Here is a 24734-nt window from a genome sequence, read left to right as displayed (position 1 = left end):
ATCCGCTTTATATGGAGCAGGAGTATGGGGACACCATCCTATTAATAGCTTACAGAATGATGAAAATAAGTTTTGGAAGAAACTGCTATGTGTCCCCCCCTCAGTTCCCAATATTTTAACTCATATGGAAGCCGGTATTGACTTTATCATGGACCTAGCTGCATTACGCCCATTGTTACTTTGGCGCTCCATCTGGTCCAAAACCGAGACAGTATTTACACAAACAATCATTAAGGATTGTTTGAACCTTGATAATTCGTCTCGTATACCATGGCTGAGCTATATTTACTACTGGTTTAATCTTCTGTTTGACTGTAATATTCGTCTGAACCCTGAAGCAGCTGCACTGATACCAAAGAAAGATATAAAATTGAGGTTTCTAGCACATAAGAATGCGGCTAGAGAGAATCAGTCCAATAATTTAATAACTGTTGCTTCTTACCTTGATCTGAATTTAAGGAGAGGTTTCCAGACATATCTTGCGATTGTGACTTATAACTCCCACAGATTTGTCCTAACCCGCCTAAGGCTAGGGATTGTGCATCATTTAGTCTCATTCCCGGATATGAAGATCAAATCTAATATGCTGTGTCCTTGTGATAACATTTCAAAACAAAGCTGCTGTCACTTTTTATTGTTCTGTAAATTTTATTGTCATTTTAGGAAATTTTATTTAAAACCTATCCTTTTAAAACATAAGATACGTTCTACCAAATCAGCAATGAAGTTTTTAACAACTCTGGAAAGTCCTGATACCTGTTTTTTTGTGGCATCTTATGTGCTAAAATGCATGAATATAAGGAAGTCCATAGTCTGTGTCGATTAGTTATATTTTGTTATGTACTTTGCACATTTAGGTATCGCTCAGACTTTTATATGCACTTTGTAGTTTGAGTGAACTCTGGATGAACATTGTATTTTTGGTACTGTTTTTATACTTAGCATCTTTTGCACATCTGCACATATTAGACACTTTATATGGAATCTGCACTTTGTTAAAAATATAATGTAGATGCTTTGTTGGCAAACTAAGTTTAATTGTGAACTGCTCAAGGAAGCACTATGCACTTTAACAATGTTTTTACATATTGTCTTCTGTCATGTTCAGTGTACAAGATATTTTGTTTGCTATGTATTTTATGTGTTTTGTTCCGCTTATATGGTTGTATTTTTACATACCGAATAAAGCTTTTGAACTTGGATGTCCTAGAAACCACAAGAATGTAAAGTTACGATATGGACCAATACCTACATTCTTCAAAATCTTAGGGGGTAACAATTCCCCTCTGCATGGCTGAGGTAACTTTTTGACCATTTAAACAATGAGGGAGAGTGTGTGAATGACTGCAAACAAACGGGTTTCTGGGTTCTCACAAACAGAACCTTGTAGCGCCCCTCTAAGTATATTGGATACAGTTTACATTTCTTGAGTGTCAGTCTGGGAGACCAGGAGTCTGCCCCCTGAGCCTCTCCACCCTTAATCCATCGATTACTCAAACCTGTCTGGGTTTCACTCACCAATGTTGTACTTCCACCAGGATTCAGTGTTGACTGCCATCTGTATCTCATGTCGAGGACATTCCATTCTGGATTATAATTGCTCCTACTGAGTCCACAGGGTTATTTCTGTTTCATCCTTGGTATTCTTTATGTTTCCTCTGAGGAACCCTTCCTCTGGTTGCCTCCTCCTCCAAGAGCTTTTCATCTTCAGGGAGACTTTTTGCTACTTCCTTTAGTAGATCTCTTATGCAATGACAGCACTGCCTCATGATATGAATCAGTGCCTAACTGAGCAACTTCCCTCCAGCAGTCCTCCATAGTCGCATCATACACATTTGAGATACCAAAACCAGGGCCTCCTTTAACAGGCATCTCCTTATGTTTCATTTTGGCAGCCTCACATATATTATCATATACTCATGATGCCCACATTTTGTCACCATCCTGGAAATGTGCAATTCACTTCTGTGCAGGATCATAACAAGAGTGTGCTTTACATACAACAATGAATTTGATTGCTAAACCACCAATCTACATGACTCTCACTTATTCCCTCTGCAAGCAACACTCCTCTCCAATTGCTTACTGGTCAAACTGCTTCTGTGTTGATTCCTCACACATGACCTTTTGTCAGACTCTCCACCCAATTTAAGCTCTGTGTGTCTCGCCAACCACCCATGTCTTCCCAGCTCCTTTCCCTCTGACCCGGTGGAAAGCATAGCAGGCACGTTTCCTGGGACTCACTGTTAGGGGATGCTTAACACTTCTGTGATCCCATAGCAGGTGCCCGTTGTTGGATGAACTGTGCTACAGGTGAAGCATGAAGCAAGTCTGAACACGATGCTGGTTTTCCTTCCAATCTGCACAAGCATAGGCTTGAAGACTGTACTCCCCCTTCCCCGATATGAACACTCTGCAGTGAGGCCAGTCCAGGTCCTAGCCCAAGCCAAGATGGCGGACCTGGAACTTAATGAGAGAGCATAAGGAGGCACAATTTCAGCTGTAGCAGTAGCTCTGGGTTGAGATAACCTCCCCCATTTGTAAAAGTGGTAATTTTCTTTTTTTTCTGCAGGTACTTTCTTTCGCCTTAATGAAAGAACAGCTCACCCCTTGCTATCAATACTTGATGATGGTTTTACAATCTCATGTGAGGAAGAGGAAAGTTTAGGAGATTTGCTATATCACTATAACAGCTTTACAAGGTATGTATGCTTCTAACATATACTCCAGAATTGTACCTTAAGCAGTAACATATCTCAATGATTTAAGTGATTACTGCTGACTTTAAGCTTGCCTTTGACCATGTAAAGCGCTCTGCTGCTTTTTGACTAGGTTTTAGAAATACTATAAACATACAAACATACTGGTGACATCTGTGTGCAACTTGTAGGGCACAACTTCAAATTCATTCAAGCTTCCTTAATTCTAGCTCAGTATAAGGAAACTTTAGTCAAGTAATAGTAACACCTGCTATTAACAGTTTTACCTAATAGAACACCTGTTAATATATATGTATATATATTGCTATTAAATCATCCAGCCACGCATGGCTTGGAGCGTCAAGATAGCGGTCTCACTCTAAGAGTGCTCCGGACCCCTCCGTCATCCGCCCTGAATCATGCAGCAATCGACAACCCATTTTTGTATCCTGGGGCCAATCTCACCGCCCCGGACAGAGACACCTCACACCCAGGTGGAAACTAACCTTGCAGAGCCTGCTTGCTACGAAAACGGCAGCACCCTGCCCTAGGGCCTACATCAGGACCCAATAAAATGGCAGACGCGGCCTGCTCCCGTGGACATGCTACGGCCTGAAGGTCACCCATTTTGAGGCATAAGACCGGACAGTAGCAGGGACCCAACCTGCGAACTATGGACGATATCTGAGACCGATGATCCGTGCCTGTCCGCTGCTGCTTCCTGCGATCTGTGTCTCTTCCCCAGCCCCACGCAACAGCACAACCAACCGGAGGTCTGGGGGGCAGGCTGGGAGAAATGGCGCGGGTCTGTCTCCCGTGAGCTGTGGCGGCGGAGAGCTGCCTGATACACCGCCGATTCTGCTTGCACCCTGCTCCAGTACCGGACAACGAGGCGACCCGGGTCCCACTCCCGGGGAGCCCCGTGCGCAGAAAGGTGCTCCGATGAAGAGGCCGGGTCCTGGGACCTAGTACGGTGATGGTCTTCCCGCTCTGCCTGTGACTCCTGAGCAGCCGACTACGAGGAGGGAGCCTGTCCGGAGATCTAGGTGAGTCCAGCGGTCCCCGCCCCTCCTCCCAAGCCCTAGCAGCCGAAGTCTTTCTCCAGGCCTGAGACATGGACAAAAGGATCTGAGGTGCCCACCACCTGGAACCTTGGGTGGCACGACAGAGGGGCGATGTTGCGCTATGCCCTCAACCGATGGACTGAAGTAAAGGCCGTGGGGTTCTGGAGCAGCCTCAGAGGTCAGAGTGATTCACATATGACCCCCTAAAGTGCCCTGTGTTCCCTATCTACCTTCCAAGCCTACACAGCGAAAATGGCCCCTGAAGCGGCAGTGAGACTCTGGGGTGCGGACTGAGACCCCTTGTCCCCGGCACCCAGCCACATTGATCAGCAACCCGTGGTGGCTGGAGGACTCCTAAACACAGGAAGGTTTTGGACCGTTGGTACAGGAGTCGGGAAGGCCTCAGAACAGATCCATGCATAGGAACTGACCTAGAGGGCGGCCGAGAGAGAGACTCCAGGGGACCAACTTCCACCTGCTCTGGGCCTCCCAGACGTCCGCCCAACCTAACTTGCTGCAGCCTGAGACCCCACAGAGACGCTTTTGCTGCCTCTATCAGACAGAGGGGAAACAGGCCACTCTCAAGACACTCCCCCCATCCTGAACTCCGTCATTCTTGAACCCAGGGCCCACCTGAAGTGTTCCCAGTCTGGGGGGTCCAAATCCAGCAGCCCGGGCGGAGCCTAAGACTCCTCGCAGCACCCGGTGAGTGTTGGGGTAACGGCTGGAAGACATCTGGGCCTGTCTGGCGCATTCCCTCTCCCGCACCACCGACTGCTTTGGGGGCAGGATTGGGTTAGTGGTGGATCCGTCTGCACCAATTGAGCAGCGTGGGGTCCTGGGAGAGGGCCCCCTCCACCAACTCTCCCCCCCCCCCTTGGTCCTTGCAATAGCTTTCCTAGACCCTGGGCGGCCCTAAAACTCAGCGGGCCCAGTCCTCCCATATCCAAGCCATCCACTGCAGTCCGGGCAGCGTTAAAACCCTGAATCCACGGTCCCCAGAGACCTGATATCTGCGCCCTATGGAGCCCTACCGGGAGCCCAAGTGACACATTCGCCTGCCCTGACGCTACAGTGGGCTGACCACTGGACTTTCCCTCCTTGATCTGCCTGGGCCCACAACTCCTCAAGGTCCCGGTCAAGCTCTTGTTCCCCTGGCACTCGCGGGTGGGCATGAGAAGACAGGCGGGCCCTACACGCACACCCCCTTGTACTGTGTCCCCAGGGGTCCCGCTGGTCAGAGCGTGGAAGGCCCAGGGACGAGACGAGCACTGCCTGCAGCCACTCGGTCCCCTATTGCACGTCGCCCATCCCCGGCCCCAGGTGTGCTGGGCCGTGGCATCATGCGGTGTTGGTCTCCCGGAGGAGGCCTGGCCTCACCTACTGCAATATCTGCACCCGCCGATCGCGGAGTGGCGCAAGCCTTGGGGTCCACTATCCTCCCACCTAGCTGGGTACTATCTGGGCACTTGTCGCTAAAACCACATTCGTTCCCCCCCTGGGTACGTCTTTCTCCTCTAGACACCCCCTGGATTGACCCTTCGCCTGCGGCTAACCGAAGATCTGACTTTCTTAGATCTAATGTGCCTTTCCATCTCAAGCATGGGGAGAGAACGTGGGCCGAAATCCTCCGCCACCAACACGCAAACTAAAATGGACCAATTCACCACAGTGGACCAAAACCCCCCGAAAGGGACTGTGGGGGGCCCATCCCTACCGAGCAATGACCTGGCTGCCATACTTCAAGCCATAGATGCGTTCCGGACTTCAGTAGAGGAGAAGATTGGAAAAGTCCGGGTGGATGTGACTGTCATCAGACAGGACTTGCGTAATGCCACTGCCCGCATCTCAGAGGCCGAGACTCGCCTCCCACAGTGGAGGAAATCATCCATCAGCTACAGGAACAAGTGGCCCGCTTGCAATCCCACACCACAGACCTACACAGAAGAGCTGAGGACGCGGAAAATCCCTCGCGTTGCAACAGCTTGTGATTGGTGGGCTGTCCGGAGGACAGCGAACGGGGTCAGATGGCCACCTTCATCAAAACATGGATATCGTCCTAGATGCCTAAAGACATGCTCTCTCCCTGGTTCGCGATCGAACAAGCCCCCCGGTCGCTTGCTCCCAGGCCTCCTCCTGGAGCCCCCCACGGCCCGATCATTGCCCGGGTGTTTAACTTCAAAGATCGAGATGCAATCCTAAACTAAGCTCGGACCTTGGGCCAACTGAAATTCCAGAATTCCACCATCCTGGTCTTCCCAGACTACACCAAAGAAGTACAGACTCAGCGGCGCTCATACGCAGAGGTCAAGCAAAAACTGAGGAACCTTGGCCTCCAGTACAGACTTCTCTTCCCCGCCCCCCTCCGGTTCATCTTCAAAGCTAAGACCCAATTTTTTTAATCCCCCTCAGGCTGTTTGGACTTGGCTGACTGAGGAACACCCCCTGGATCCTCCTCATCCACCCATTCTGGCCCGCAGACCTCTCAACTACTGTCCCCCAAACAGCGCAGGAGACACACGCAATCTCGAAGACGGCAGGGGGTCGCACCAGCATGCCCGGATCTGTGAGCCCGACTTGCCGGGTTCCTCGCAACAGGCCCTCCTCCTCCACTTCTCATCCCAGGCAGAGGCAAAGATCAGCTGATGACTCCCCTAGGGAGCGTACTCCCCGGGTTGCCCCAGACAGGGCGGCCACAGACTCAGACCTCTCCCGCAACCCAGTTCTTTGAAATTCCCCGAAGGGGCAACAACGCCAACACGGAGAGACATCACCACCCCAGATATGGGTCTATGGATCCTGTAATGTTGTACTGTAGAATTTTACACTGCCGATGCTGCTTTCACATCCGACATAAGCGGAGGGGTCCACCAAGCATCTCCTGTACTAAACACTATTGTTTGCTTGTTTCTAACACGTTATGGGACTACAGATGCTTCGGTTCCAGAAGTATAGGGTGGGAGGAGGAGGGGTTTCAGGACCATTGTCCTATGTTTCTTATTCAGTTTTGCATAATATTTTCCACTACATTCAGCGCACTGCACTTTCACGACACCGCATCCCAATCACACGGTGACCTTGCACGATGGACGCAACTAGAAGCTTCACGCTCACTTATTGCCCCGGCCTCCCGCTGGGCCCAACCCAGGAGGCCCTCTATATCTCTCACCCTACATGACGTTCACACCCCAAGAACACTACTCTCTCCGAGTCATGTCCTGGAATGTAAATGGTCTGCTTGACCTTATTAAACGTAGGTGGGCCTAAAGTACGCCCAGAGACACTCTCCTGACATTCTCTTGCTCCTAGAAACCCACCTCATGGGAACACACGGTGCCTTTCTAGCACGCTATTGCTTCGATAGAGTGTAGCAATCCGGCTTCAGCAGGGGCTCTCGTGGAGTTGTCATTCTCCTCCGCAAGTCCTTCCCACTCGTTCTCTCCCAAGTCACTGAAGACCCACACGGTTACTTCGTGATTCTCTCGGGGACGCTGGGCGGGGCTGCCCTTCACCTCCTTTCTATCTATGTCCCACCCATGACACTTGCCTCCACACTACAGCATCTTACGAACAGCATCTCCAACCTACCCGAAGGTCAGATGATCCTCGGCGGGGACTTTAACTCGGTCATGCAACCCACTTTTGACTGTACAGGTATCCCTTCCTCTACCAGGTTGCATCAGGCCAAGAAATTGTCCGACTGGGCGACCAACTTGGGCCTATGTGACGTATGGAGGGTCTGGAACCCACGCACTCCAAAATACATGCATAGATCTGCGGCGCACCATTCCCACGACCGAATCGACATGATTCTTATGTCGGCCCATGACTGCCAAAGCGTGGCCAATGCCTCCATTCTTCCCCGCGGAATCTCAGACCACTCAGCAGTGTTTTTGCATCTAGGCCACAGCCCCACTGTGCTACGCCCCATATGGCGTCTGAACGCCTGGTTCCTTCAAAACCAAGGATTTCGCAAGGACGTCGGAAAAGAACTTAAACAGCATTTCCTCACAAATCTGGGTTCGGTGACCTTGCCTATTATCCTTTGGGAAGCAGGTAAAGCTACCATCCGGGGTGAGGCCAAGGGCCCCCTCCGAGCGCAGCAACGGACCCGAGATAGTCACCTCGCCCTCCTCGAAGCACAGGCACTACGGTTGGAGACTGACCTGACTGGATCCCCGAACGAGCCCCGAGAACGGCAATGCGGGATGAGATTGAGCAAACCGCACTGGAGTCGGCCAAACTGCTGTGGCGCTCATCCGTCGTCCGTGTATATGGGTGGGGGGACAAAAAGGGGACACTTCTCCACTGGCTGGCCTCCTACCCCCTGGCATCTTGGATAATCCCCAAGGTCTGAGACCCCTCAGGCACCGTTTGCCGTACCTCTCCAGAGATTGCACAAGCGTTCGCCGGTTTTGACTCTTTCCTGTACTCTGCGTGACAACTAAACGACACTCTCATGGACTTCTTTAGTCCTTGCGCCTCTCTACCCCTCCAGGGAATGCTTCGACTGGCAGTCTACTATCCCTATTAGAAGGCAGACATTTAAATACTTCGGCATATGGGTGGCTCTGCTCCTGGAATTGGAATGGGTGCTGAACGTCACCCCGCTGGTTAGGCGGACCAGGACAGATCTCAGTCGCTGGCAAGCTCTGCCCCTTAACTGACTCGGGCAGGTTGCATTATTTAAAATGATGATCCTCCCTCGCATCATTCAAAACAAACATTTCCATTACCCCCGTAGCTGGTTCAGAGAGATCGACTCCATGACCACACGATTCTTATGGGGCACGGGCAGGCCGCACATGTCCCTCGACTGTTGCCGTACTCCGTCTTTTGACGGAGGAATGGGCATGACTGATCTGTACCTGTACTACCTAGCAACAAGGTTGCTTGTCCTCCATGACTGGTTTACAGGGGGATGGTCTGACCCCGCCTACCAAACCATACTTCGAGGCATGACCTTTCCTCCGATCCAAGCCCTCATTTACGGCTCCCCCGTCCCCCAAGTGCTCCCAGCGGTGACCTGGACGGTCTTCCTGGCCTGGCATTCAGCCTTACGTCACACGCGCTGGGAAACTAAATTGACTCAGCAGATGCCACTCTGGCAAGGTACATGGCTTGGCGAGGTGGCGGCACTATGAGGGTTTACACACTGGGATCACATTGGAATCTGCCTGCTGGGCAATGTGTGGGTAGGAGATCACATACGATCTTCTCAGGACTTACAGAGTCGCTTCTCTCTCCATACCTTACAATTTTACAAGTACACACAAATTCACCACGCCCTCAATTCGCATATCCCCACGGGTATCACACTTCCTGAATTCAGCCCCCCAGAGGCGCAGGTCATGATGGGGAAGGGAGGCATATCCCGCATGTACTGCACTCTCACCAACAACAGCCCCACATTTCTGGACGAGGAGGGCTCGCTGGGAGGGTTGATTGGGCTCCCTCGAGGAGGAGGACTGGCGGGACGCTCTGATGGCCCCCAAACAGATCACTACCTCAGCCAGACTCTGTCTCGTCCAGACTTACTACCTCCACACCGCATACCTTACTCCAGACCAGCTGCACAAATCAGGTCTGCGGCCTTCACCTGACTGCGCGCGATGCGGGCACCACCCAGCGGACGTCTTCCACATGGTTTGGTTGTGCCCTCTCCTCGCAGGATATTGGGACAAAATAGAAATGGAACTTACCCACATTTTGGGGTGGCAAGTACCTCATGATCACTGGGTCTCCTCCTGTGCATCACAGACGGTCTAAACGGGACCCGGGCAGACAAATTGTTCCTGGGCACTGCTATTGTGATGGTCAAACAGGACATCACCATGGCCTGGGCGTGGCCTGACCCATCCACGATCGCTAAGTGGCGCCGGGGGATAGAATGGTGCGCCGCTCAGGAAAAACCCTTATTTGAGGCCAGGGGTTGTCCAGCCAAGTATCAACGGTGTGGGGCAAATGGGCATACCCGATGGGTTAGGGGACCGAAGAGGGGAGACACTTGTTCTTGTCATGATGCTAAGTGCTCGTCTGATGTGCCTACCGTGTGACTTCACATCAGATGTTTTCTATTGTCGAATGCATGATTTTGCATTCAGTGCTGTCAATGTAACTTTGTCTTTGTTCTATAAAATCAATAAAGTTGATTGTCAAAAACAAAAATCATCCAGCCACTGTCAAAGGTGATGAGCAAGTCTCCCTCACACTATTGTGCTGGAACGTCAGCTAACTAAACTGCACCCTGCAACAGCGAAAACAAATTAAAATTCTCTCCATTTCACACAGCTCAGTGTAGCAATTCTGGCTCTTGCGCTGCCTAAGTGAAAAATTTGTAAATCTGCCACTAAGAGTGGGTTATTTATATGTTTGAGCAAATAGGCACAAATATTTAAAACAATTAAAAGGCAAGCAGGAGTTTTCACAAAACCGATGGGCTTAGTTGTACCAATGCAGGCAGAACGCTCTCAGATATGTTATGTAACCATATTAAAAAATATTGAGGTACATAAACCATTTACCCAGTTCCGATTTCCAGATTTAATTAAATTAACTATTAATTCCACTATAATAAATCGTAATATAGGTAAACTAAGAATTGAAAAACTGGTATAATAATAAAATAACGTCTATCATTTACTTTGTTGAAGGATTATGTTACATAATTACATTAAATAATGACTATCAAAATGAAAATTCCTTAAACTTCAAGAGCCATATTCACAAGGAGCTATCGCTGAATTAACGGCACTTTATCGCAGCCAAAGTCGAGATAAATGTACCTCCCCATTCACAAGCTGGTGCCAACAGCCCACAGCACCAGTTTACCTGCGATAGCAGCCGCAAAAAACATCGCCACAGAGGATCCCCGCAACTATCGCTAATGAGATGCAGAGTGGGCGTTCCTGTGCCAAAAGCTGCGACCACACCACTCCTCAACATTCTCAACGACCAGACAGATCGGCGATAAAAACACAAAACAGGCGATAAAGCGCGTTAGCACCAGGAAATCTACACCTGCTCTGACCTGGTGTTAAGTTGGACGGCAGCCAGCACCACAAAAGGGAGACCAGCCCAGGGCCACATCGGGAGTGCAACAGATGTCAAGGAGCCACTCATCATGCGGCCCAGACACCCAAGAGGGCCACAACACCCGTCGACACCACCCCAGGACCCCACCCCACACTCAGAACAACCACAGAGGCAGCGCAGACAAAGACAGCAGACCCCAGCAAACGCACCAGCCTCACAGACCCAACATCTGATAATGTCACCGCCCACTACAGGCTGAAAGGGACAACCATCCTACGAATCCTTACCATCATCGCCTAACAGGCCTACGGCACCAACATAGCGGACACCAAACATCCCACCCTACACCAAGCTGCTGGATTGGATGCACCTGTTGGCCCCTGGCACCCCCCAAACAACACCCGCCAGAGTCGGAGGAGACTCACAGCCAGCCACATTCAAGCCCCATTGCAGGCCGCCACGGATGTCATTCACCGTTTTGTCGAGACTCCATCGAGCTCGTTACAACAAACGGACAGCCACTGTTGCTGCCGCCCGCCCTCCGTTTCAGACGCGGATTGAACATTTCTCATTTGTAGCCCCAATTGACAAATACCCAGGGTTTTAACTTGAACAAGCCACCGTTGCTGCCGCCCACTTGCCGCATCCAACGCGGAAGAACTTGTCTGACTCCCCGATCGGAACACAATTTAAGGTGTTCCTAAGTGCTTCCCAGGAGCCACCGACCGCTCTTCGCACAACCGCCCTGACGCTACCATGAGTAGCCTCACTTGCCGATTCCTAGGCATTGTATTCATACCAGGCGATTTTTTGTAATCTTGAGTCCTGATGATGATCCCACTGTACTAGGAGCTAGGGATCGAAACGTCGACTTTCTATAACAGTACCACATTGTATCCACTGTGAAAATGTATTGTGGTTTCTGTTGGTCTGAGCTTACTTAAGTCCATTATTGTACTGTAAGCCCCCATGTTTGCTCCCAAATCCTTTTGCCTGCCATTTCTTTCTACTTTTATCTTACTTTCTTCTCCTTTTTTGAAAACTTGGTACAGGATTGTGCCCTTGTTTCATCATTCTCCATTATCCTATGTTCTAACTTTTTGAAATTGAAGAATAAATGTTCCTTTGTCCGGCTGGACACAGGAGGAATACACATAGGTCTCATTGAAGTCTATGTTGAAATAGTCACCTTAATTAAGATTATGCTAGGGACCATTGTTCTTAAAATACATTCAAGTCCCCCATCACTGGACATCACCAACACCCTGGTACCTCAGTCCCCATACATCCCACACAATGCGCAGGATCCGCTGGAGACCAAGCAAGGACCATACGCCATAGCAGGATGCACGCACGTGTTGGGGGCAAGCCACAGCACACATGTCACACCTGTGCCCCCGGTGACACAGCACACAATCACCGCAACAGGAAGCACACGTCTCACATCAATGTGCAGGCAACAACAGAACACCGTGGAACCTCCAACAATGTCGCCTCCAAATACCCAGCCACTGTGCACGATTTCTTCACCCTCCAACAGTCCATCAGCAACCAGTCTACCCAGGATGGCAACAATGGAAATGCACAGCCCCATGGCAAGTTTCAAATGGACCCCCTACTCACCTCAGCTCCACAACCATGCAACTCACAACCCTGGCAATGCACACATCACAAAATCACTACCAACATGCACAACAACATGACCACCCACAAGACATGACAGAACTACTCACAATGGTTACCTGGCCAAGACGTGAACATGAGCCATCAACGACATAGCACCTCAGCCACACAGCAGCCGAATGTGGGGAGAGGTGGCAACCAGGCATGTGTGAAGGATGCAGTAGAACCATGATTGGGAAAGTACACAATGCCAAGAGGGGTGGAGATGTGGTGGACAGACCGCAGTATGCAGTACACACCCATATCCATGGCGACACACACCTCTGGTGTATGGAGTCTAGTGGACAGTGGACGCAACCATTTCAACCCAGCCAGTGGGGGAGCTTGCGGAAATGTTGCCTGTTACAACCCCCTAAGCGTGACTGGAGTGGGATGGCCCGGCACACGCCACGCCAGCGTAGGGGTGTGAATAAAGAGCACGTAGCCCTGGGCGTGGTCCTCTTCCGGAAAGCACAACGTCTCTGCCAGGGCGGCGCCTCTCACCAAGCCATGAGGCCTAAGTCATTAGCGTGAGCTGAGTTGCCTGCGCTGCTGTGAGTGTGCTGGACCCCAACACGCTGGACCCTGAAGCCGTCATGCTCGCCCCTGCGCAGCCAGACCACACTGATCACCTGCCGACACCGGCGTGTGTCAAGGAGGGCCCACCACATGCCAGCACAAGCTCCAAGCCCGAGGACCGCGACCTTGGCAGCCTCCTCAGTCCATCACGGCCTCCACGACACAGGCCCGCTAGAGTCCTTTCTCGTTGACCTACTCTACTGCCGCCTTCGGACTACTCTTTGGCCCAGTTGGTCACATGTGCGAAAATGTGTCCAGATTCATGAATGGTAGTGACTCAAATTGCGGGCCAGCGGCCACAGCACGAGACCCACCACGATCAGTGAGGCATAGTTCCATATGGGCTATTTGCGACACGTGGTGCCACTAACCCTGTTCAACACCAGCCTGCGACACGTGGTGCCACTAACCCTGTTCAACGCCAGCCTGAGACACGTGGATGGGGGACCAGGACTGCCCTGCGGACCAGTAGGTCCCACATCCAGCACCTAGGCCCAAAGCACAAATGGCAGAGTCCACACCAGTGGTCGCACGGAGAGGAGTAAGAGGAAGATGCAGCTCAGTCCGTAAGAACCCCAGGTCACATACACAGAGGTGTCCCAACACGTGGTGAAACTGAACCTGAACTGAACCGTGCTAACTGCTGCCTCAGGCCTACACCACGGTCAGGTAGGTCACATATTTGAAACTGAACATCGATTATTCAGATAGCAGAATACATGTCATCGCACGCACAGAGAGGCATAAGAGGATGACGCGTTGCAGTCCGGAGGGAACAAGATCATCGTTACAGAGGTGATTGAACACTACCGACAAATGCCCTTGTTTCACTAACTCTGTGCCTCGCCAGCCAACGACACGTGGCTGTGGGCCACCGCTGCCTCCGGCCTACACTGCGGTCCAGTAGGTCACAGACTCTTCATTTTGCAACGCCTGAGTTCATATCAGCGTACCAGCATCATCGCAGACAGCATCCCCCCTCACCCCCGGTGCCACTAAGTCTGGTCCCCGACAATCATGGACACTCTCTGGTCGAACTTTGGTGGCATCTGAGTCTATGGCAGAGGGGGCAGTTGTCATCCTCATGTAGCTGATACCTAATTGGTGGTGGCAACAAGGCTGTCGCATTCCACTCCTACATTTGCTGCTTCGGGATAAAATCAAACCTATCGGTGGTCCTGACAGACTTATGGAGTTGCTCAGACCTGTCGTGTATGCCATCATCGGCCTGATACCCTGCTCAGCACTCCAGGTGCCAGTGACTCAGTGCAACAATGTCCGTTGCTGATTGACATTTGTGCTGTGGTGATGTTGTGCAGCAATATCACCTCATGCAGTGGGGAAGTGCTGGGACTATGATGAGGAAGATTTGTCAAGTGTGCAGACAGGAGATGGCACAGACAATGGGAGGGGAGGAGGCAACATCCCCAAGGCAGAAATGCAGACTGGAGGTGGTAGTCGAGCCACACCCCCGGAATCATTACTGGGTATTGCGCTGTGGACTGCACACGCAACAGTCACCTCAGGCAGTGTGGGAGACCTGGGACGTTTATGAGAAAGTTGATGCTGGTGTAACACACCCCACTGCATCTGCATCAGGACTAACACGAAGAGACACAATCCTAGCATTACCTTCCATGAGCACACTCATCTCTAGTGCCCCACCTCAGTGCACTGCAACTCACGGAACCCCATGGCTGAATATTGGGTGACCTCCGTCCTTACTCCGGCTCCTACCATGTTGCTGTGCAGTAGACTCTGTTATGCATGTGTTTTCTGCTTCTGTTGCACTGTTGTCCAATATTCAAGTTGTTGCCAGCACCAAGCATTCCATGCAGACTGGCTTACACTCACCCCACACACATCCAGCACAGGTGTCACACATGTGGCCTGCCAATAAAGGGTCCAGGCGCATGTGCCCGTAGCCAGCTCAAAATGATATCGGCGTGTGTCCCTGTGGTCTTGTTGTATGCATGAGGGCCCTGGGCCCTGCGACATTACATTGTGCTGTGTACATCGGATGAAGACACGTCACCGCAGGCAGCGGGTTGTAGCTTGGACATGTAGCTTTGTCGTCACCCACTCAATTCGTAAGGGGAGGGTCCAGGGCCGTCGTACGCAGAGCCAACATGGGTGTGTGACTTCTATTTGAGCGCCCCTGCCTCTGTACTGTGAATTTGCATCTCCATGTGTCTATGCGGCAGTGTGGGTCTCCTTAGTGGGGTGTTGGTGGCCCCTGAAGGGTGATGGACACCTACGTATGTGTCCTGGTTCGCATTCCATGGGTTCGGCCCCCACCAATACCTGTTGGGCCACCTCCTTTCTGGCATGCAGGGACATGGGATTGGGGTGCGATGTGTGGGTGGGAGAAGTGTCGTGAGCCAGCGGTGCTTGCGGGTGCTTCCTGCTGTGTGGTCTGTTGCAGGCTGGGTGTTCTCCTCTGAGTAGCTTGGCTGTCCGGGTCCTGGTGGGGGGTTGCGTGGGATATCCATGTGCTGTTGTAGGGCGCCGGTGTTGTATTCTGTGCTCTGCTGTATGTGTTGTGTGCCCCTCTGAGATGTGAAGGGAAGGTGCGTTTTGACTTTGTGTTGACATATATGTTGGCGCATTGTGCAGGTTTGCATGCAGACTGTATTGCAATGTACAGTGCGACTGTTTGGGGTGTGCAGGATTCTTCTGCGGGACAGTGTACATTTGGTCTACATGACGGATGTGAGGTTGTACACGTACATTTCCATTTCACAGTTGCCGCCTCCGTCAGATGTAGTAGCCATGTTTCTGTGCATGTGCGGAGCCAGTTGTGCCCTCTGTTCTGCAGTAGTGGCTATGCGCGTTGTTCCTCGCTGTCGTCAATGTGGGTGTGCTGTTCGTGCTACATGAGTGTGATGCAGTGTGCCAAGGAGATCTGAGCCATGGACCTGGGTGATTGTGGGTGTGCAGTGTGGTACACCTCGTTGTGCATGTGTGCCATTGTGCCCACTCCCCCCCGTTCCCCAAGTTCCTATTCGTTGCACTCCCTGTTAATGTTGTGTCAGGTCCTCTCGAGCTGTGTCCGTACTCTCCTGTCGCCGCTGCTGCCTTCTTGTTGGCAGCGGGTTTGTGCCTGGTTTAGGTAGTCACGTAATGCCGGTGCCTATTGGCCTCCTGGATTGGCCTCCTCGGCACTCCGCCTCCAATCCAGGTGGTCTGCATGTGGGTCAGTTGCTGGTTGTGTTTTGTCACCTCCAGGACGCTGGTCATGTTTTCCTGTGGTCTGCACCCTGTCTTCCTCTCCCTCTTCTCCTTGGCCTTCCTCGGCCCAGTTGTTCCTTGCTGCTAGTCTGTGGGGGATGCAGGGTTCGGGTTGGCCCCTGCGCTATGACAGGGTGCATCCATGTTGCTATGCACTTTGGATTGTTTTTAGTGTATTTTTTCTGTGGTTTTTATAGTGAATTGTTCCGCCAGAGGCATAGGATTTTCAGACCTGTGGCTGGTTTTCGCTACGTTTTGTACCGCGGTTCGCCTCAATGCATGTTTTATTGCAGTCACGTATAGCATTTATGCGGCGTGACGTTGATTTTGACATGGACAGTTGGTGCGTTATCTGGTGACTATCGTATGCTACCGCCTTGTTGTGAATCCCACGTTGTCACAGGGTTTTTTCCCGCGATAGGCTGCGATATTGAAAGTTGCGTTATGCTACTGTTGCGGTAGTAATCACACGTTCTTGTGAGTATACCCCCAAGATGGGGGAAAATATCTCAGGAATGTCGAAGAGAAAATGATTACATGTCACATGTAAAAAAAATTGAAAGTAGTTGATAAGGAATTTGTTTGCGTACAATTGAGCACCAAGAGATTTCTATGGGTGATCTACATTATGCCTCAATATGTAAAGCATGTAACCATTAATAACGTGTAATTACATTTCAGCTAATAGCAGTGTTGCTTTTAGCTGGATGAGTAGTAAAAAATGAATTATACAAATCCCCACTTATTGCCCCAGCCCAAAAGAGTTTTTAGGTTAACTCTGCGGATTTTCGCAGAGTGAAATTCCGCGAGCTCCGCCACTCCTAAATACAGGGAAGTATTTCCACACCAATACCAAGTCATTACGAGTTTTTACAACTAGATGGGAGACTCATGTTGCTTTCTTAGTTAAAATACAGATTTGTCCAGGTTTCCCTAATTTTGACCCATTTTTCAGACATAGCACAGTCGGCTTTCTGCAAGTTGGTATGTACTCAGAAACACTGGGTCAAATGCAATCCTGTTTCGGACAAAAATGCGAGATATAGGCCGAAAACAGAATTTGAATTACCAGCCCCTGCAATTGGTCACGTCCAATTCCAAAGGGTCTTATAAAGTGCACGGTGACCCAAACATGGGCTTCCCAGTGCTAACAGGTGATCTGAGCGATGAAGAGTGATTTCAGGAAAACAGATACGTTTTCAGTTGTTGCCTGAAGCTGAGCAAGTTATCGTTAGATCTTAAACATAACAGGAGTGAAGTCCAGAGACTGGGAGCCAGGTAGGCAAAGGAGCGCCCTCCGATTCTGACTCTTTTTATTCTTAGTATAGCCAGAAGAGATTGATTGTTTGATCGTAAGTCCTGTGCGTTCTGGTAAGGAGCAATGAGTTGGTTCAGAATGGGTGGCTTCTGAACATGCTTTTACTTTGTGGACCATACTAAAATACTTAAACTCAATTCTCTTCCTTACAGGCAGCCAATGAAGGCTTGCCAGCGCAGGTAATGCCAAATGGAATTTAGGGATATTCAGCAAGACTCTGGCCGCAGCATTTTGTATCACTTGTAGTGTTTTAGTGACAAACATAGGGATCCCAAGATGGAGAGAATTGCCATATTCCAGACGTGAGAAATACAAAGAGTATGCAGTTCCTAATTTTAGAAATAAGGGGAAGAAACCGGCTAGAGTGGTCTACAATTACAGGAGGAACGGGTGTTTTTAGGGCCCTCACACACCCGGCTGGGTGTCATGCTTCATCATAGGGCGTGCTCCCCGTCAGGTCGGCGCTGCAATACCTGACGGGCTCCCTATTAGGGGCTCTTTGGTGGAGATCTTTTATTCCAAATCACTGTAAGGTGACGTGGGAGTGAGGAGTCTAAGAAGTGTAGATGAGGTGAGTGAAGGTAAGTGACTCGAAGAAAAGTTAAAACAGGAAATGGAAGTGTCACCCCTGTTCCTCCTGTAATTGTAGACAGCGCTACCCAGTTCGGGCACGTATGCTGGACCTGAAAAAAGCCCTCAGTCCCTCTTTGTTATTCATAGTCCAGATGTAACATAATAAGTCCTTGGATGACAATTCTACGGATGTCAGTAGGAAACCATTTGATAGTCTTCCTAAGGGCTCTTAGAAGTCCAAAGCATGATCGAGCCAATTTAATGGCTAGTGCTGCCATTGTACGATTCTTATCAAACAGTAATCCCAGGCTTTTGATTTATTCTTTTGGGGTGGTACGATCACCCAAACATAAAGGCCAGGAGAAATGTTTCCAAAGAGAGGTATTATTTCCTATTAGCAAAACCTCTGTTTTGTCACCATTCAGTTTGAGGTGGCTGTTAATGCATAACAGCCACCTCAAATTGAATTTCTCTTGGCCTTTATGTAAGGGTGATCATCCCATCCCAAAAGATGAGATCAAAAACCTGAGATTATTGTTTGTTAAGAATCTCACCATTGCAGCACAAGCCCCACATTTGTACCTGCTCCATACATTCCATCAACTTGATCTCTGTTGGTCTAATATTGGAGGTGAGGGAGACAACGATCTGTGTGTCATCAGCATATGAAACCACTGCAAATCCTGCTGAACAGATGATGTCAGCTAGAGGACGCAAATATGCATTAAAAAGAGTAGGGCTCAGGGATGAGCCCTGGGGAACTCTGAATTTAAGCTGATGTACTTCTGATAGACAGTGTCCCTCCTGGACCTGAAAGCTATTGTTTTCCAAGAAGTAAACCAGCGCCAGATCAATGCTTTATTCTTGATTCCTAACGTTTCCAGCCTGCTTTGCAGAATCAGATGGGAAACAGTGTCAAAAGCTGCGCTCAAATCCAAAAGGATGAGTGCAGCTGAGTCCCCTTGGTCCAAAATTCACCTAAGATCTTCAGTGGCTGCTAGAAGAGCTGTTTATGTCCCATATCCTGATCTTAATCCAGCTTGAGTTGAACATAGCAGATCATGAGATTCCAGGAAGTTGGCCAGCTGGCTATTGACCATCTTCTACAGAATTTTGCTTACACCCATAAGCAGCGAGATAGGTCTATATTTCTCTGTCTTGTCGGGATCTAAGGGGGGCTTCTTCAGCAGTGGACTAACGATGGCGTGTTTCCACCGATCAGGGACCTGGCCTTTTTCTAATGATAGATTAAATAAATTGGTTAAAGCTGATAGAATATTATCACCTCCTTATAATAGAATGTCAATGACGCCAGAGTATAAAGGGGAACCCGACTTAAATTTCTTTGCTATTACCTTGGTTAGGCTGTTTATTAGTTGAGAGAACAAACCCAAGATGGGAAGGTCTCAGCAAGCTAAATTGTGACCTTCTTTGGTAGTTTGGGTCGTCTCCTGCTTTGAGACGTTCCACAAAGAATCATAAATGAGACTGACTTTACTAACAAAGTAATAGACAAGCTCCTCACAACACTCTCTAGAGGAAGGCGGACCTGTCCCTGTGACTTTCAGTTTAAAAAAAGAATTCACCATGCTGTTGATTTCCCTAGAAGCCTGTAAAGACAGTGTAATTCTCTCAGCAATATCTATTCATCTAGCTTTCCAAATAGCATGTTGATACTTTTTCACTGCTTTTTTATAAGTTTCCTTTTTGTCAATGTCTTAATTTCATCTCCAATTCCTTTCTTCCCATTTGCATGGTCTCTTCACATCTCTGATTTCAGGTGTAAACCAGGTGACATTTGATCTAGTATTGTGAGACTTTGACATTTTATTTGGGAGCCTGAGTCGCCAGAGATGAATCTGCCCTATCCTCAAATGCCTTATAAGCGACTTTTACATCTCCATCTTGTGAGTACCCTAGATCCTGAAGAGAATTTATCCATTGAGGATGTTGATGTTAGACCATTGACTAGTTGACTTATGGCACGGTATGTATGACTTAGTCCTGTCTATCTTGTTTATCCCGAATTCGATCAAGGAGTGGTCTGACCAAAACACAGGTTGTGGGTTGCGAACCATTATGTTGCACATGTTAGAGAATATGGGATCTAATATATGCTCCTTACCATGGGTTGGATGTTTGACTAGATGTTCAAGCTGAATGGCAGCTAGGGCATGAAGCCACTTTTGTGACTGACTACAAGCAGTGTCATCTAAGTGTATGTTTAAATCTCCCAAAAGGGGTGGGGGGTGTGGCTAGCAGCCAACGAGCATGGCCACTAGCTAAGAGAGCTCCCGCATCCCCGCCATCTATCCTAAACAATGAAGCTGCAATCTTGCTCGGTGTGTGATTCACGGGCTGGGCGACCCGCTGAGGGCAAAGCGACGGGGAGAAGAGCCCTCTACGGCACGCCAAACGAAATCTGCACGGACGAAGACGGAGGAACCATCATGGCGGCACACAGACCTAGGAGAGAGGCGTCTCGATGGGAGTAGCAACTGCGCGCCACAGACCCATCAAGTTACATATCTGAGTGCTGGTCAGGGAAGGTGGCTGCTCCGGCGGAAGAGACGAGTGAGGTCCAGGGTGTAGCAGTGGCCCACCGGAGGTAACGGGATGGTCATCTCGGAGCGGAGGGTGCAAATCGAGGTCCTGGCTCTGACGACCTGCGGGGCCTCAACCGGGACCTGACGGAGGTGCACTGCCTGTGAACTTGGGGATGGCGGAGGGGGGGATTAGAGTGGACCGGGGGCAGGAGAAAGGAGCAACAGACGTCGAAGAGGCTGTCAGGGCATAGTGCCCCCCCCTCACCTCCACACGTTGCTTGGATCAGAGACCTGGCCTCCGCGGCAAGTGTGGCGTACAATTAGCAACCCAGCCAGGGCCGTGAGACACGAGCAGCCCACTCAGGCTGTATGCCCTCCACATGTGTGCCCACTTGCAGACTGCGGCCCCTGGATGAGGGGCAGTGACTCCTGGTGTGACCTGGTCCGCACAAGTGAACCACTTGTAGAGACACTGCGACCCAGATAACAACGAATGGTAAGATCCCTGAGACGGGAGTGGATCTAGAGGCGGCCAGAGTGGACTTGGAAAGTGAGGGTCACAAGGTGTGCCTGACGGTGCGTGCGACCGCTAATATCAGAGGTGGCACATTAATTGAATGACGTGAGTGGACCTCCCCCCTTCTTGGCCAGGGGAGCCAGCAGCCCCTTGAAAGAAAGCGGCGAATACTTCGAGCCAGCCCTGGCCCATGAGCAGTGACAGTTGAAGCAGTGATCGGAAATGACACAACCCCACCTAATTAGAGATCCCTAGGAAGGTGAGGCGATTAGTGCGCAGTTTATAGAGCCCCCACTGCCGAGGGGTGCCCAGACACAGTGAATGCCCTCGGATGGAGAGGCGACTTGAACGGTGGGAGCCGGAGAGAAGGGACCCTAGGGAAACCCGACAGGACAACGGCGAGAGAGCCTAATTCGCTGGGTAGGCGGCGGGAATTACCGGGGCTGTCCCTCATTTTATCACCTCTTCATGAAAATTCAAGGCGCACACATGGCATCAGGCAGGTGTCCGAATGCCAAACAAATTTGCCAAATTTGCCTGGAATAAAACAGGGGATGACGAGAAGCGCACCAAATAGACAAAACAGAGGCGCAGGGTGCCCCCAAACCGGGGTCGGAACCAACGCTTCACGACGTCTTGGCGGCCATAGGCGGAGTGCACACCTCTCTTGACTCAGTTAACGTAGAAGTGCCTCTCATCAGAGCGGATTTCCGCAAAATGGATGAAAGAGTGAAGGAACTCAAAATTGTCACTACTGATACTTCCCAGCTCCAGACACAGGTGGCTGAGCTACAGAATAGACAGGAGCGGATGGCGCAACAACTTGACGAATATGAAGGACGGGCCCGTCGCAACAACATACATATATTGGGTGTTACGGAGCGGGCTGAAGGGCCAGCAGCCGACCTGTATGTGCTAGGAATTCATAACCACGCAACTACAACCCATGAGTCTGTCACAGTATTTCTCAATTGAGAGAGCACATAGGGTGCCAGGAGGCAGGCCCAAACCTGGGGCCCTCCCAAGACCCATCATCGCCCATGTCTTTAATTATAGAGACAGAGATATCATACTGCGGACAGCAAGGTCCGGCCCGCCTCTTAAGATTGATAACAACGAAGTCACATTTTTCCCGGACTTCACGGTCAAAGTTCAAGCCCAGCGACGCAGCTTTCAGGTAGTAAAAAAAGAGCTTCGGGAAGTGAAATACGCCATGCTCTTTCCCGCGAAGCTCAGAGTGGAGTCTGACGGCAGGACATGGTGCTTCACTTCGCTTGAGGAAGCGTGGGACTGGCTGGAGGGGTGGCGGAGGGTCAGGGGCCAGGGAAGAGAGCGCAATGGAGGACCCAGGCCGCATAAAGAGAACTCGGACGATCCATCTGCAGATGGCTCTGCTGCCATGAAGGGGAAGTAGACGGTGCACGCATAGACCTGGTATCCGAGGAATGAATGCCTGTAGTTCTACAACAACGCAAATACTGCAGCGTTGGTGAGACTGTTCTTAAGACTTACATAGAAATGTGGTCGCTTGGGGACTTGATTGTTGCAAAAATGTTTTATGCGCACCTCACTGAGGGAGGTCACTTTACTATTTCAGACAACGGATAGACTGCAACAGGCAAGATGTAATGTGCAACTAGCGGGGATGGGGGTGTACTAAGCCCGCACCTTTCAGTATCTTTGGGGGGGAGAGAGGCACTCTGTCTAGTTGGAGAGTCAGTAGTTTTAAATCCATGGGCAGGGGGGCAGGGAGGGGCGTGGGTGAGGGTAGGAGGGATAGGTGTTCACTTTTTCAATGTTTGATTGACTTGCAACATGAAAATAGTATATCGCTATGTGCCGGTATTCTGGCTGGTTTCAGCAGCAGGGGAAATGAGCAGGGTGGAGTTACACTAGTTCAGCTGGTATCAAATGCAAATTGTTCACTATCATTGATTTACTGTATTGTGATTCTCGACACGATAGATGATGGGGGATGAAAGAGATTTGTCACTCTCTGTTCTAACCTGGAATGTGAACGGGATGGGGGATAAAATTAAAAGAGGAATTGTCCAGCAGTACTTGAAGAGACAGTCTCCAGACGTGGTACTACTGCAAGAGATGCACTTGGTTGGGCATAAAAGCAAAGCCCTTACTAGGTGGGGGTACACACTCCTAGTACATGCAGATTACACCACAAGCTCTGGGGGAATGGGTATCCTGGTCAAAGAAGAACATACCTCTTACTGCGCACCATACGTGGGCAGACCCTGGGGGGACGATTTGCCGTTTTGGAGGCCCAGTGGGAGGGGAGAGCGCTTAACGTGATCTCACTGTACCTGCCGCCAGCATTAGGTAAGGAAGCTCTGGCAGACCTTGGTAACATACTTACCGACCTTCCTGTGGGCACCTTAATCCTGGGTGGAGATTATAATATAATGATGGATGATACAATTGATAGACACCCACAACGGCCGGGAGCGAGACCGAATGTGCTTATGGCAGAATTCACTACAGCTATGGGTTTAACTGATGTGGGGCGCGCATTACTGTAGCAATCACCAGCGCGATAGCGCAAACATTGGCCCAACAGCGTGGCGCACGAGAGCCCCGTTCCAGGCTCCAACAGCATAAACCTCTAAGAAACTACGTTTCCCTGCATGCACCGGGGCGCAAACCCCGGAAGACACTACATAAGCACTGGAAGCGGAAGGTGCTTGTCAATCGGATTCGCTGGAGACAAATGGCAGAGGGTGTTCCCCGCCGGATTTCAGCTTGAAGCATTTTCAGCATTTCGTCCAGAGGAGAGACCCGTCTTCCCCGGAAGACAACGACGAGAGATGAGACAAGACGAAGAAACCCGCGGAACAGACCAGGTAACCCGGGAGAGATGCCCGGGAGATCCTCTCCATGTCCGCTTCCTGCTTTAATTACTAGGAACACTGAGACAGGCACAGGCGTGCTGAGCCGTGCATTTGGGGTATCTGTTATTAGTGTTCTATCGCGGCGCTCAGAACTAGTGCGCTTCCTTCCTGACACCCCTTTTGATTATGGCGGGACCAGGGTCAAGAACTCTTCCCCGTCCGCGTGAACTAAAGCATTCGAGTGTGAAGTAACACTCCTCCTGGCAGTACTATCGAGACATTGTGAGCAGTACTAGCCTATCATTTTTTCCTACAGTAACTGAGGGGACGGCATTCTGGGATTCCTATCTGAGACGCTACCAAGTACGTGTGATATTCATAGGGGATAATCTCTGAATTGATTCTCAGTAAACGAAATCCTTCACCACGCCGGAGGGTATGTTCCAGGACTATTAGGAGACATGCAGGGAGAGTAGCACGAAGGGACTTCCTCTCTCTCGATTGTTACCCACACCTCCTGTGTCGTAACAGGTGGGTATAGTACAAGGAGCGTGAAGCTTCAATACGTGAGTGTCGAGATTATCACTACATCCTTGACTCTCGCTTTCTCGTCCCTGGAGGTTGCAAGCCTCCCAGGAACGCCCTACCTCCCAGCACCTACTCCGAA

At 50.3% G+C, this 24734-nt stretch overlaps 1 protein-coding gene across 2 annotated transcripts in view; it reads left to right on the top strand.

Annotated features, from left to right (window-relative positions):
- Window positions 1-24734, top strand: part of FSD2 (fibronectin type III and SPRY domain containing 2) — a 674971-nt gene that overhangs the window by 572149 nt on the left and 78088 nt on the right. For both annotated transcript variants that reach the window (XR_014978815.1, XM_085644270.1), the window contains exon 11: window positions 2573-2702. Coding sequence is in view for 1 of the 2 variants with exons in the window: in XM_085644270.1 (XP_085500396.1) it covers window positions 2573-2702 (130 nt within the window). In the remaining variant the exon portion in view is untranslated. The remainder of the gene's footprint in view (window positions 1-2572; window positions 2703-24734) is intronic.

This window comes from Triturus cristatus, chromosome 3_1 (assembly GCF_964204655.1).
Source record: "Triturus cristatus chromosome 3_1, aTriCri1.1, whole genome shotgun sequence".
Classification (NCBI taxonomy): Eukaryota; Metazoa; Chordata; class Amphibia; order Caudata; family Salamandridae; genus Triturus; species Triturus cristatus.
This window is presented reverse-complemented; position numbering and strand designations above follow the sequence as displayed.